Source organism: Amphiura filiformis, unplaced genomic scaffold, assembly GCF_039555335.1.
Source record: "Amphiura filiformis unplaced genomic scaffold, Afil_fr2py scaffold_49, whole genome shotgun sequence".
Taxonomy (NCBI): Eukaryota; Metazoa; Echinodermata; class Ophiuroidea; order Amphilepidida; family Amphiuridae; genus Amphiura; species Amphiura filiformis.
In genome coordinates, this window is record NW_027305513.1 from 475,456 (window position 1) to 491,401 (window position 15,946).

At 36.2% G+C, this 15,946-nt stretch overlaps 1 protein-coding gene across 1 annotated transcript in view; it reads right to left on the reverse strand.

The window, feature by feature from the left end:
• Positions 1-5,791: 5,791 nt before the first annotated feature.
• The window catches only part of LOC140144322 (uncharacterized), a 33,354-nt gene continuing 23,199 nt past the window's right edge, over positions 5,792-15,946 (reverse strand). The window contains exons 7-17 of the mRNA XM_072166146.1: positions 15,636-15,813; positions 14,563-14,846; positions 13,932-14,071; positions 13,410-13,581; positions 12,564-12,686; positions 11,952-12,191; positions 10,443-10,811; positions 8,935-9,288; positions 8,423-8,479; positions 7,252-7,437; positions 5,792-6,562 (exon numbers count right to left, since the gene is read on the reverse strand). Coding sequence (XP_072022247.1) covers positions 6,441-6,562; positions 7,252-7,437; positions 8,423-8,479; positions 8,935-9,288; positions 10,443-10,811; positions 11,952-12,191; positions 12,564-12,686; positions 13,410-13,581; positions 13,932-14,071; positions 14,563-14,846; positions 15,636-15,813 — 2,225 coding nt within the window. The 3' untranslated portion in view covers positions 5,792-6,440. The remainder of the gene's footprint in view (positions 6,563-7,251; positions 7,438-8,422; positions 8,480-8,934; positions 9,289-10,442; positions 10,812-11,951; positions 12,192-12,563; positions 12,687-13,409; positions 13,582-13,931; positions 14,072-14,562; positions 14,847-15,635; positions 15,814-15,946) is intronic.

The window sequence follows — 15,946 nt, forward strand, 5'->3', positions numbered from 1 at the left end:
GTACTGTTTTACAAAACTACAAAATATACAACATCTTAGTTTTTCCATACACATTTTTAAATGTTAATTTGAAACATTAACACCAAATATACCATTTCAATTCACACATTACAAATCAGCAAGAACCTAAGCAACATACAAATATAATACTTCTTATACTTCGTTTTATACCACACATATCATTTGGCACCATATTTCAGATAATTTCATTATTATTTATCACACATTATACATCATTTTATATATCACACATCTTAACCTTACATATCGCTCATTCTACAAAATCCGGTGCCAATAGCCTTTTTTCCATTCTTTGGTCCACAAAAACTTTGTCGAGCATTTAGGGCATCAAATATGTTGTTTTTCTGGTAGATCTCAACGAGATCTACACGGACATATATAGTTTTCCTTACTTTAAATGCTTTCTTCAGCCTGATTAACCCTTGCAAAGGCTCAAAAATCGCTAAAAATGGGTTTCCACAGCTCAAGTGTCACATCTAACCCTGAATATTTTCTTTGAATAAATGCGATTTCTTTACATATTTGTTGTTTTTAATTAGATAACGCACCATCATATTGTTTATCAACATTATTTTTTAGTGATTAGAACGTCGTTGTGTCATTCTAACATAAATTGCAATTTCCACCAAAACGCTGTGAGCTACGTTACCCTTTTTAACACACGTTATTGGAAAGAAGTAAAACAGAGGTATCAATGTAATTTGCGGTTTTTGAAAGGAAACACTCACAGGTTTTTAAAAATCACAGTAAAAATCGTGATGCTGTAGCATTTTTGGCATATAAATGTTGTAAACATTGAAATTTCGACCGACCATGTTAAGATTGGTGAGCTACGTTACCAGGATTCTATAGTATGCACTTGTATTACATGTACTTCCTAATAATATGTGAAAGCTACCAGTGGTCGAACCCCATTTATATTAGAATTAACCGACATAACGTTCTAACGTTCGCAAATCACATTAAAAACATTAAAAACCAGTGAACTACGTTACTGTGAGCTACGTTACACACTCATTTAAGCATCTTCAAAACTTCTATGAAATGGTGAAATCTGTTTTACATTTCACTCAAGTGATCTTTAATTTGCTTTTTATGACCTTGGATTGAGTAAAACCAGCCCATTTTATAGTCGGTAACGTAGCTCACATTACATTGAGTTTTAGTGTTAAAAAACATCATGACTTCCTGAAAGAAAAATATGCAAGTGGTGTTGGCAATTTTTACATCTGAAAGTAGTGATACATTTACTTTTAAAAAACACAAAAAGCAGATCTTTTTGAACAACTTTTATTTTTTCAATTTTTTTAGTGGATTGGCACCGGATTTTGTAGAATGAGCGATATATCACCTTATAAATATCATAATAATTAATTTAGTACAAAAATATGATTGAAAGTCATCATTTTTCAATTTATAATATCACTGTGCTATTCCAGTTGAAATCCACACCCCCATGGAAGACATTACCTTAATCTTCCACACAGGGAGGGTGGATTTCAAATAAGGTTACCTGAATAGGTGACTCCGTTTAATATCTACACCCCCTGTGCATGATATTTAGGTCACGTCTTCAATAGATGGTGTATGGATTGCAACTGGAATAACTCAATATTGGTATTGCACAAAAATAAATGGCATGGATTTCTTACCATAAACCTATATCATTTCTAAAATATATATACAGATACTTATGTTAAATAGCCTTAAATTAAGTACTCGGAACAAACAAAACAGTACTGTATATTTGATTCAATAACATGGTGTTTTTGCTTGGTAAAACTAGACGTCAATTTTATAAACAACAGAGACTGTCTTTTGGAACTTGCAGGAGAGCATTAAATAGCTCTTCTGGAGCCTTCAAGGAGAGCTGTTTAGAGAATTTACCCTAGAATATAAGGAGAGAATGGTCAACTAAGGAGAGCTAACAATCATTCTCATATAAGGAGAGCAGTAGAGACCTATTGCTCTCATTCTTCTCAAAAGGCAGTGCTTGAAACAGTTACATTTATTTTTGGAAATTATTAGATTACTTACTTTTCCTAATACACTGTGAAAAGACCCGAGTATGATTTTTACCCAAAGTTGTGTCAAATAAATATATAAACAGCCATCTTTTGAGTATTTTCAATGAAGAGTTTTTTTGAGTTGTTCGAGTCATGTTGGGTAAATAATTGTACCCAGGTTTTTTAACAGTGCATAAGAAAAGTGATTAAACTGTTTTAATTTAAGAATTATATATTGGCCGTATAGCAAACGGATAGCCTAAAATATGAGAACATTACTCCTCAAAGATTGTGGTCTCTATTTTGTTTATAAATTAACATCTTAACGAAAATTAGTAAGGTTGGTAGACGTAGATTAATTAATAGCACTCAGCAAAAATGCAGCATTTATGGATTCGTACAGAAATAGACGATTCAAAACCATTGAACTGGACAAAGAAATTAAAGAGCCCAAAGTATTTTTGATTTTGAATGTTCGTGACTCTACTACATAGGCTACATATTGGACTTTTCCAATTGAAACCCATGCACTTCCTATCGTGCCTATGGAAGACATGACCTAAATCTCCTACACAGAGGGTGTAGATTTCAAATTAAGTCACACATTCAGGTAACCAGGTAACTCAATATGAATTCTACACTCCCTGTAAGGAAGATTAAGGTTTATGTCTTCCATAGGGGATGACTGGATTTCAACTGGTAAAGCATACTTTGGATGCACCAACATTTCTTTGTCAACATCCATGAAATACCAGCCGGCACCAAAAGAGAAAACCAGAAATATATAAAAGCCTGACATTTTATGTGTGCTTTTCTGCTGCGACAAACGCAATGCTTATCACAAGCACGCAGATGTTAGTAGATCTAGACAGCTCTTAAACATGTTAAAAATGTTGCAATTAAGGGATTTTTAATGCTGACCTACAAATAATGACTTTAGATGGAGTGATTATTTACTGAAACATTATTTTACAAAATAAGTACTGTTTTATGTACAAAAGTACTGATTCAAATCGGAAGAAACATTACGCACCCTTACTGTTTCAACTATACAATGAAATCGGGTGCGATACTCTCCTGGTTACCCTCCAGAAAAATAATATTTTAGTGGCATACCTTAAGTTTTGGTGATTTTGATGGCGAAAAATAGTACTGTGCTTCTGAAGCAGCAAGTCTTTGAACGCGTTTTACTGACAGGGGTGGACTTCTGTTATTCAGCTCAGTACAATAAATGGTCCAAACCGTTACTTCCGGTCGATACTGAACGTCAACTCAGTTATAACCGTTATGCAAATTCAGTACTGGTAAACAACCGGGAGATACCGGTAAAAACCGTGTTAGTAACGGTATTGTCAGTAGACACACGTTAGGATTATAAGAGCTAAAATAAGCCATATACCACCTTGTCAATTAAGAGATATACTATTTCAACACGCATGAACATTTCTTGTCAATATCGTTAGACTTCATTAATTTTGAGCAACTTAACAGGATAGAATCCGTTAACCATATGGAAGCAACCAATATTGATATAAAATTGGACGGATTGAGTGTGATACCTGAATTTATCGGTCGAGCTTGAGTTTTCAAATATCACGCGAGACGAAGTCGAGCGTGATATTTGAAAACTCAAGCGAGATCGATAAATTCAGGTATCATGCGAAAGTATCCGTCCAATTTTATCATTATTATGTCTTCAGAATCTTTTTTTGGTCAAAAACATGATTTTTAGTAAAAAACATGATGTTTGGTCAAAACATGATTTTGCTTAAAAATGTGATTTCTTTTCAGAAATGTGTTTGGTCAAATGTGTGATTTTGGGTCAAAAATGTGATTTTTTGTCAAAAAGTGATTTTTGTCAAAAATGGGATTTTTGGTCAAAAATGTGATTTTTGGTCAAAAAAGTGATTTTTGGTCATGGCATGGCAAAAAAATCACCCCTAAATAGACATACATGGTGACTTCTGCATATATGAACTGTGCACTCTATGAAGAGGTTACAGACCGATACACAAAAACCCTGTAGCTCCAGGGAACCGATACACAAATTTATCGGACAGCCATGTTATGCACAAAGTATAGGATGCAAGATTCTGAAGACATAATGAAATTGATCATATCACCACCAGGATAATGATAATTGTATAACTCCTTTATAGCTAAATTGGGATTTGTTTGGGCTTAGTTCCCAATGCCATGTGCATCTCCGGGGTGCATCTATTACAATACCCCGAGTCCTTCACACTGATCAACTACGTTCTTATTCAGTCACAATGAAATTTAAAAAAGAATATAATTATCGTACATCTGGATGAAGACTTTAAACATTTCAGTCATGAAAACAAAACAAAGTTATTATCTGATCCAACTCCAGTGACACACCTCGTGCATATCTTCCTGGGCAGGATTAGGCAAATGATTATGAATACAAAACCCACCTAAGTCCATACTTTGGTCAAATACATAGGCCTGTTATATGTATGAAAGAACAACTCAAATTCATCCTCTGTGTCTATTGAGCATGTAAAAATAGCATGTATGAAAGAACCACCCAAGTCCAGGATTTGAGTCTTGTAACACATTGATTGAAATCCAGTATGTATAAAAGTCCACTTGTAACACATTCATTACTGGAGAGTGACTTTTGAAATAAAAAAATGGGCTTAATCAAGGAAAGTGTGTGGTTTATATTACATGGCAGTATGCCTATCAACATTATACATACCTTTTGTATTATCTTACTAGTGGTAATCGTCATACCTAATACAGTTTAACCCACTCATTTGCACGTAAAACTTACCATATTGACCAGGTAAATCTAACTGAAGGAATTAAAATGATACACAGGTTTTTTTTCTCAAAATTACTTCCCATGGACTTGGGTGGGTTTTGAATTCATGTATTCATTAATGTTCACGGCAGGGGTATGAAAGCTACTGCTACAACCCTGTTGCGTTGATTTTTCTAAGTATAATGCTAAGACCTATTTCAATGCATTCAAAGGCCATGGGAAATTAATGAGGTGTTACTGGAGCTGGAATAGATAACAGCTGTCTTGTTAAAGATTACCGTACCTGTATATAAAACGAATATGATATGTTTTTGTCAAATGTTTCCCTATTCATATATACATAGCAACCCTATCGTCGCAATTACCAGTACTCGTCCTTCTGAACAATACAAATAAATATTAATACTGAACATAACTGATTTAAAAATAATGCTGACCCAACTCAATAGTCCCATCTACGAGTACTTCTCTAATTATATTATCAAACTTCAATTTCTATTGATTCATTAACAGCAGAACCTCCAGCGAATAAAAATTTATGAAAAAAGGTTACCGCTTTAAAAAAAAAAAGTATGATCCAAGATATGCATTGATACATGAGTACAAGGTTCAGTGGCGTAGATTTCTATTTGACATTGGGGGGGGGGGGGGGTTTGGAAAAATGTCTTGAAGTATAGTGAATGCAGCACCATTTGACCACAGAATAATTTTATGCTACAAATGCACTTTTTAGGCTACAATGGCCAAATATGAGGTTAATTTGGTCAGAAACCCACATACAGGTGTGAATATTGGGTGGATGATTGTATGGACCATCCCCTTGTCAAAATATGGGGGGTTTATCCGTCACCCCCCTCGGATCTACGCCTATGTCAAGGTTTGAATTCATTTTAATAATAACAATCTTATTGAAATTCAAATTAGATATGATAGACTTGTAATAATAATACATAGATTCTTATTAATTAATAATGAAAGTTTAAAAAATACAAAATGATTTCAGGAGATTGAACTGGTCAGCATTACAATTTAATACAATGGAATGATTGTGGAATGTAAATGTTTACTACATACACATAATCCTTTTCATATACAAAATGCTTGAATAATGAAAGACATAGCTTGGGCCACTTTGCATAGACAATATTTTATCATTCCTTTCCATTGGCTCACAGAATCAGATTTAAAGTGGCTTGACAATTTGCAGCTAGCAGAAAGGACTATTCTAGACAATTTTTTGGGCTTGAACTTATTACGAGGGATCTCTCAGATCCAAGATTTGGTCCTAGACTTTTACCGCCAGTACAGTAGTACCAATCATGCCAATGGCGGCATACGAGAAATTTTTAAGAGGTCTAGCTAAGGACATGAGATCGCAGTTGTTCAATATCCAAAAGACCATTTGCAGCACCATGCAATAACAGAGAGATCCGAGAGGCTCGGGCAGAAGTGTGCCTGATCCAGCTTTTATCTCTTCTTCCACCGTTGATGAAACCTACCACAAATACAGGCATACCTTTGTTTTCGAACGCCGTGTCCTGGAGTTTGCTGGGACTCTCCCATTTACACACACTGTCATTATCACTATTGGATTATGCGCTTCATTCATGCACGTGAGTGTTTTACGGGACTCCACTTTCATTGTTATTCACTGGTACCGGTGTGGTGACGACACCCTCGCTAGTGTAGGTAGCGTTCATATACGTTGAGGCGTTGCCATTGTTGCTATTCTGGTGATAAAAACCTGTTGGAATAAAGTTAAGTATGAATTAAATATTGACAAAATTTGGTCAGCGTGGACACTTGTCAAAAAGGGCTTATACCCGCAATCGTTAACTATAAACTATGATCAGATTAGGTTAGATTAAAGTATATACTAAAATATCTTGACTTAGATCAAGTCGAATTCATTGGGAAGAAATTAAGAATGCAAACTATCGAAGTCAGTAACGGATTCTGTTTTACAAGACTGGTGTAGACGATACTGGAAGACAGTTTGGAACGAGGCTCAAAGAACATACGAAAGACTCTGAAACAATTGTTTTACAATTATTATTTCATTGTCAATTCAAACTTTTATTTATGTACGGTTAAAATTCTTTTAAAGAAAAATAGGAAAAGTGCAATGCGGATTTGCATGTGAGGAGGTAAGAATACAGAAAATGTAAGTGGCCTTAAAAGGGATGTTCTGAATCGTAGAGAGATTCAGAAGAATTTGCCGTCGTAGTTTGAGGCAAATAAAATCAATCGTTGCCAGTCAACTAGTTCACGGTATCTGTATTCGGAGCCACGATCAAAATGATCAATGTGTTGCTAACAGATGTGCAAACCAGGCGTGAACAAGTAACTAATGAATGACATATTCACTATGACTGCGAATACATACAGACACACACACAAAATGTGGCTCTGAAAAGAGCCGTTGTTTCTTACCTTCAGTACTGTTTTCTTGTTTATCGTCACTTCTTCTACGGCGAGAGTAATATGCTACGAGTATGGTGCCAACGATAATGGCTGGTAATAGCACACCTAGCAGTGCGTATGTTGCTATCATGAAACTATTGGCTCTCTGCTCGGCTTGCTCTAAATCCTTTCTGATGGGATCCATTGTGGACGGAGCTGGGAATTAAACAATTTTGTCAAATGGAATTGATCATGATTTAAGGACTCTTGATTTGGTATTTACATTTCTTTATGCTTAAAGACGACGAGTCTGTGAACGAATATGCCCTTTATATTCCACCACACGGGAAGAGGAAACCGGGATGGCCGCGGACACTGTACTTGCAGTGTACCCAGCACCTCTTGGGAGATACTGAAGGGATTCTGCAACCAAACAATATTGTTTCGCTTGCCCAAGATCGCAACAGTTGTAGAAAGGTTCTAGTCACCTACTCTCTACCTATTTTCATTTAAAAACTACCGTAATTAAGTCACTTTTTTTCAAATTGATTTTTTGTGAGTGTTTGTTTTCTTATATTCCTTTCACTCTTTCAAATGATCAATATCATATGACAATCTTTAACTCATTTATAGAGGCTACAAAATAATCGATGTTAACCTGACTGAATAAACTTTTGAACAATTAGGAATATCAAAGAAAGAAACACACTGAAGTAATGGAATACCGTAAAATCTCGTCTAGAAGCATTTAGAGTGTTTTTGATGAAAGCTAAAATTAATACGAAATAGCCGTAAATATGACAATACAATACAATACAAAAGTACTTGTTTGTATAATGCTTGTATCAGTATATTTGCTCAAACTCCATAATTTTATAAGTTTGTTGGTGGATTGCGCCTGGATTAAGTTAGCCTTCATTAAAAGCACTCTATGTGCTTATTCTATTCTATCCTATTCTATTATAGACTCGGTTTTACGGTATTCAAAGTATAAGCATAAGGGACAATTCATTCCGGGCACGTCACGTTTTTTAATTCCTTGAACATTATTTTGAAAGTTCACCAACTTTTCAATGACTCCTTTTTACTACAACGTCTATCACTACGATTCTACTATAGACAATAAAATATTCCTAGCGAATTTGTTCAAGTTGTTTATTTATATTTTTGTTTACTTGTTTGTTTCTTAATATTGTCTTACCTGATGTGGATTTGACTGTGTTTGTCAACCGATCTGGAGTTGTAGTCTCTCCTGTGTCTGATATAATACAAAGACGAAAATCATTGTCAGTAAAGAGCACACACAATCCCATTGTATTTTGATTCAGGGGAAATTGACTTATCAAAATATTTTCCTTATAAAATAATATTAGTAAGGAAAAGTGTTTTACTTTTACAGACGAATCCAACGAGCCAAGTGATGGTCAGAATTCATTCGGCTATAGGGTCCCCTCTGCACCAAAGTGGTGTTGTTACTGCCTAATTGGGTGGATTAAAACCGCTTAAAATCGATGCTTTGTTGTATTGTGTTGTAAAGTTTCATCATTCTTTTGTCCACGTGTAACATGTGATGGAATGCAGTTTAAAATCCCCGCCAAGGCCGCATCATTTCACATTTCAGGTGGATAGATCCGGCGGGGACCCAGCTATGGCTGCCATTGAGGTGTTGGAATGTGTGAAATGGGGTGCTAATAGTTACTATCACGAACTTACTTGATTGGAAGTAATATGATGCTTGATACCCCTTTGCAGTAACAGTAGAATCAGTCTTAAAATATAGAGATAAACTCCTTCCATCAGATATAAACTCTTCTGGAATCTCTGTACCACAATACACACCAATAAGTTCATTCTTATCATAGTTATACACACTGAGTGTGTCAAAGTCCCCTAGACATAAGAAATCATCGTACTCTAACTGAAAGTCGATTATGGTTAGGACGACGCGGTGACCCTCAGGGGCGGTGATAATTGTGGTACATTTCGCGTTGTTGTGGTAATTTTCTGGATAGTTTGGTGTCGAGATTGTGCCTGGTGCTGTGTCGAGATTTTGGTCACAATACCAATCTGTGGAAATGAATAACACAGTGGATAACATTAGTGTCTGATGTTACATATTACTGGATACCTGGGTTTAGGAAAAACACCATGACTGTCTGAAAATGGGACATTATAGAATCTGTAGGTTTCACATAAACGTTGCAAGCTTGAATTAATATTTCATATTATTGGACACTTTAAAGGCCGTTCCAAATATCTGGAAAACATATTAAGTTGGGAGCTGTGTAAAGTTTGGTGGTATAGAGGTGAACATTGACTTGATTTATTTTAAGCCTACTTAATTGGTTGCCCTTGAAAGTTTGCCTGGTCAACTGTATGGGTCTTTAAGGTGGAGGAAAGACAAAATTAGTTTCACAATGCAACGTATTGCTTGAAAACCAGGTACACAGAAATATCGTAAGAAAGAAGGAACGGGTGACAAGTGCTATCATTTGCAACTGCAAATATAGGATAAATTAAGTAAAGACAAAAATAAAGTTAAGGGGGGGGGGGGGCAAATTTACTTCCATGTGCAAAAGACAGAAACATAATATACCCATGAATTGCACATTCTCTCGGTATGCATTAATATCATTTTTATATACGTAGCATTTTATTCTGAACACCATATTACATGAAACAACGAAGGCTTTAACGACAGGATATAACAAATGTCATATAATTTCATCAAACTGACAATTATTGCCATATGTTGCACATTGCTGAAAATTAAGAAAGCAGTATATTGGCACAAAATTATGATCATAATTACAGTACATTTGTGATAATTATCATTCATCCAGGTAGTAACAACTAAGAAATTTAGAATTGCAATTTACTCTAGATATCAGGAGTTACTATTTTGAGGGCAAAAAATCAGGATCGGATTTGAAAATTTGCCACTCAAAAAATAGTAAGCAGTTGTTTAGATTGCAATTCAAAATTTCATGATCATATTTTAACACTATAGACCACAATGGCCTCATCCCAATGGTATAGTCCAATAACCTCAATTAAACAATCACAGTGCAAAATTTGACCTCATGGTACAGAGTATGAGTTTTTGTACTCAACTTTTCAAAGGTCATTCAATGAATGTTCAAATGTATTGGGGTTAAATAACTGTGTCCTGATAGATGAGCATGTTGTGGAACCTAGTGTAAAACATTTCTTCTACTTACATCCATTATAATTGGCAACAAATCCATACTTTTCTGCATTAGCTGAGTAAAACTCCAATCTAACAACTGGGCTTCGCACTTCAAATGTCTCCGGTACCTGATTCAAACAATACTGCATTACTATAGGGGCGTCGAATTCCTCACCCGACCTGACCACCAGGAAGCTTTCCGTCTTTGGATTTTGGCATTCTGTTGCTGGATCTCCATGGACAATCTGACTGAACTGGAATGATATTGTGTTAGCTTTAGAGATGTCAGGTTTGAAGATCCAGATATATAAACCATCAGTGGTAGTTACTGGTGGGGAATTTGGCAGCCATCTTGGAGTAGCGAGTCTTCCCATCAGTGATGTGATAGTTGTTCCAGGAGCTGACATTAAGAAACAAAATTTACATTGTCATTTAATAAACCGCCTTTTACTTGTACAACTATAAAATTAATCTTTTATAACATCGATTTTTTACAGAAAAAATTTACAATTGTATTTTTTATGCATCAACTTAAATTACTTCTTTGTTTCACTACATAAAGTACACAACTTTGCGCCCTGCGTACTCTCACTATTAATAAACGTTCCGGGATAAACGTTATAATTTGTCATGTTCACGCGGGGAACAATTTACGAACAGAATATTTTACACATATAATGCTTGGTATAAATAACAGCTACATGAAGGACAATGCAATTCCACACATCTGTGGAACATATGGTACGTTGCCATAGCGAATAATGATCATGGTGTCTTTTTTCACCAAAGAGAACATTCCAAGTTAGTGTCAATCTGAATCATCCAAAAATTGCTTCCATGATCATAGCAAACAGGCGAAATATAGTACATCGCTAAGCGACGAATTGATTTTAACCAAAAGATGTCTAAAACATCAAAGAGCGAGTTTCCTCGTTGGTCATCCTCTATGGTATCACTCAAGGTGAAAGAAATAGACTGCAGAAGCTGCAAAATCGTGCTGTGCGTTTGATTTTCTCTGTCCCTCGCTCAACTGGTACCTCCGACCTTCTCATTCAATTGCATTGGCTTCCAATCCAGGACCGAATTCTTTTTAAACTTCTGCTTTATGTTTTCAAGTGCTATCAGGGCCGTGCCCCCAATTATCTTTGTGAGCTTCTTTCAGCCTATGCTCCCGGAAGAGAATTGAGATCTTCTTCCGATAAGACTCTGCTTAGTCAGCCTAGGGCACATAGAGGATCTGGTTTAAATACCTTCTCTGTCTCTGGCCCGAGGGAATGGAACAAACTCCATCAGGAGAGTCTCCATCAATTCCAGTTTGCATGAAGAAACTGAAAACTCACCTTTTCAGTTAGCTTCTTTCTTGTTCCGCTGTGTTTCTTTTTTTTCCCCATCCTTTCTCTCCCTGTTCAGCGCTTTGATAAATTTTAAAGGCGCTATATAAATACCTTTATGTATGTATGTATGTATGTCAAAAACAATCGCTCGTTAGCTCTGAGCATAAATTTAGCTTAAAAAATAATTAATTACAATTACACATTACCTGGGAATTTCTCCATTTCAAAATGCATTGTGTCCATATCTGTTGAATCCACAAATTTGTAGTCTCGACCAGCAAGATTACATGTGTGGTTCTTGTAGTTGAATGCCAGGCAGGTGTATTGAGTTGTATTGAGACATAATTGAGCACATCTGTCAATGCTGTCGGTTGGGAATGTTTCAATGATGGAAGATTCGTCAAGTATTCTTGAGAAGAATGGATCAAAATATATCGTGTGTCCATCTGTTAAAGAGAGACAATACCCCGGGGATAATACTTAATAGTAAAACAAGAAATGAAATATAGGATATGTTACTGTGTATCCACTTTGATCGATAAGAATAATGTTGCTCTATGCTTTATGCTTTAAGTACACAGAATGGTTCTAAAACAATATACCCGCAATAGACACTTTAGGGGTAGAATCTGACACTTCGTTCGAATTGCATTAGAGCGGCAACGTAATATTATTATTCAATGATTGCAGAGTGATATTACATGTTCTGGATAAGCCTTTCTCCTTAAGGAATCAACTATAATAAATAGTTGTTAAACTACAAATGAACAAACAAACAAACTAACATATACACCCTACCAACAAACAAACAAACTCACCACAAAACTCTTCATCTGTGTCATAGAAGCACCCCTCATCTCTGACATCGTTGCACTTCCGGGAGTAGTCTACGCACCAGCCGTCTTCACATTGGAACTCGTTGTAGCTACATTCACTCGGCCCTGTAATTAATTCAACATCATAAACTTAGTACACAGTTCCCAGAGTGTTAACAATTGCTCATTCTTATTTTGTACCGCGATCTGATTTATTCAGGCAAAGGAGACAATCTTGGACAACCTTGGCAATTGCGTTATTATACAAATACCATCAGATTGCCCATTGGGCAAGTGTATATTACATCCCAGCCTGGTTCCAAAGTTACGAGCTTTTATGGCAGTTTTCTTGTGTATTATTGTTTTTCCTCTCCACTTTCACAATTGCTACCTTTGGTCCGATTGGATCAAATTGCTTCACTTTTCGCCCGGGTGGAGCCACTGACAATTTCTATTACTGGTGGCATGCCCATCTACTATGAGAAAGGCTTCAAGTTGATAATTTTGATGCCTAAGGAAGTTGCCGAGGCAATGAAAAGAAGTTGCAATTCATAATAAGTGAGAAGAAAGTCGAAATCATTTATCACAAAAGGTCATACATTGTTTCTGTAAACATTTCAATAGCCGCGCAGGAACTGGATGCAAGGACTCCAACTAGCATAACAGATTCCAGCAAAAATTAACAGTTTTTGAGAAAATCTAAAATTTGATTACTAACTCGAGGAAGGTATACAGACTTTAGGCGAATCTTGTATTAAAAGGCACACCAGGGGCTACCAGGGGTTATAAAGGTTATAATGGTATTCTAGTATTCGCCACTATGCGGAACTCATGACGAAATGAACTTACTTGTTTCTGGTTCGCCACCAGTGAATATTGGTTCCATCCAATCAGCAAAAGCAGACACCCTGGTATTGACACCTGGATACCCAGGTCTGGCACACCCATTACCCCAGCTAACGACACCAGTCAGAAACCATTGTTCACCAGCTTTGGTGACAACAGGACCTCCACCATCTCCCTGCAAAAGTAAACAAAGGTTGGTATTTGTTATGCAATGCGTGTAGATTATGCAATGTGTGTGCTATGTAATTGATACACTTCAACAATATAGAACATTTCGCGCCAATTCGCGGTCCATGAGATATATATGCTCTTGCAGTAGCATGTAGTACAGAACGCGCATCCTTGAAAGCCATGAAAGCACTAGTACTAGATGAGTTTACTAGATGAATTTACTGCCGGGTAAAAAAAGCAGACAAAGCTATACATGTAGTCTCTAATGTTGTGCATCATTTCATACTCAGGTTTTAGAAACAAAAACAGCGCAATGTACCAGTGACGTATTGGTGTGGTTACGCGCATACTTACCGAACATGAGTCTCTCCCGCCTTCTGGATATCCCGCGCAAAACATATTCTCTGTAACTGGTTCTGGTGCATATGCTTCTCTACACAAATCCTGATCGTACACGGGGACCTCCACTTGCCTCAACGGTGGGTATTCAGATTCTTGAAGGAATGAATAATAGAAACAGAGTTCAAATGAAATAATCTACAGGGACATAAAGAAGTTTCAGTTGGCAAAATTTTACTTATTATATAAAATATTGAAGAAGATAAACCACCACCAACAACAGTTGTGTAATATATTGTCTTATGGTCAATTTGAGGAGGCACTTTGGCACAAATTCTGGCTTATGAAAAACTTGTATTCCCAAAATATTAAACCTGCATTATGGATCTTTAAGAAGGCTTATTTACCATTCATTTCCACACTGCAGGGGCTATACATAAAAATTGAGCCGTCCATTGAAATATGGTCTGTTTTTACTTCATTTACTCTACGAGTCTATACAACAACAATTACATTGCGTACAATCATGTCCCGTATTTTGTAATCATTTTAACCATAGTATATACTTCTAGTATTAAACTATTTAATATAATTTTAAAACATCATGAAAATAATGATTACAAATAAGTATCAAATATATCATTACCTCCCTCTGTAGTATGACCCCATCCAGTGATCGTATGATTTCTTCCGGTTTCATACAGGTCATCCATGTCTGATGGAGGTACACAAATAGTCCTGACGTAATCAGTTATTGTGAACGGTGATGATAACTTAAGAAGCGCTATGTCCCAATCGTTACCGGGTTTTGTATAGTTAGGATGAATGTAAACTGCTGATACAGATACCCTTTGCTCATTGTCATGGATTTTGAGTAAATCTAATATTCCCATTCGGATTAAGTACACCGATACATCGGTCAAAAATGGTCTGAAAAATCGAGAGAAAAAAGTTGATGATAATTATTTAAAATGTGATGATATTGAATAGAAAGGTCATACAAGGATTTGTTCTGCTATATGTAGAATGAAACATCCATGAGCATTTAACCCATAAATGAGACCATGTGACTAATAAAATGAATAATTTCAGTATTTGGTTTAGTTCTCAATCAATGAAATGATTTGCCTCAAGGTCTTGTTATTTTCCCCTTTTCATTTCAACTGGGATGAGTCATTCAGATACTGCTCTCCCATGACGTTCAATTGCAGAGTAACTAGCTGCAATGGTTTTTTTAATCATCCACCGCATTTGTCTCGCAATGCAATCACTATGGACCACAATGGCCTCATCCCAATGGCATAGTACAATAACCTTAATGAACAATAATAGGGAAAAATTTTACCTCAAGTTTGCAGAGTATGAGTTTTTTTGTACCCAAATTTTCAACGGTCATTCGATGAATGTGTACTTGTATATTGAGGTTAAAGGACTGCACCCTGATAGATGAGCATGTTATGGCTCCTAGTGAATGTTAATGTAAATGGAGAAAGCATTCCTATGGTGAATCCTCTACATCGTACAAAACACTAAAAGTAGCTAACACCACATTATCATGATTCTGTTTTTTTAATGCGTCGTGTCTTCATCTGCTGAATCTATAACTTGTTTGTCCCAACCGGTAATTATGCAAGCCCAAGAGTGACCTTTCGCACCAGAATCGAACCCCAATGTGTCAGTCTGCTATCATGAAGAAAATTTAAAATGAGCAAAACTCACGTGCAAAGTGCCGATGTTACGATCCAATCTGGAGTCAGAAGTGACGCCCCACATTGGAATACGTTATTGACATAGATGGCCGCTTGCCATGGCCATTCGCCCATTTGTGCTGGTTGACCACCAACAACACGTAACCCGGGTTCCATAGATGCAACTTGACGTCCACACTCAAGATCCTCTGTGAATCAGAATAAAAACACCAAAATATTTTGATTTGAGTATAATACAGTGGGGATTTAAGGAAATGGACTATGTCACCAAAGTAGCCATAATGCAATATAATTCTTGGGAGAACAAGTTGAACAACAATG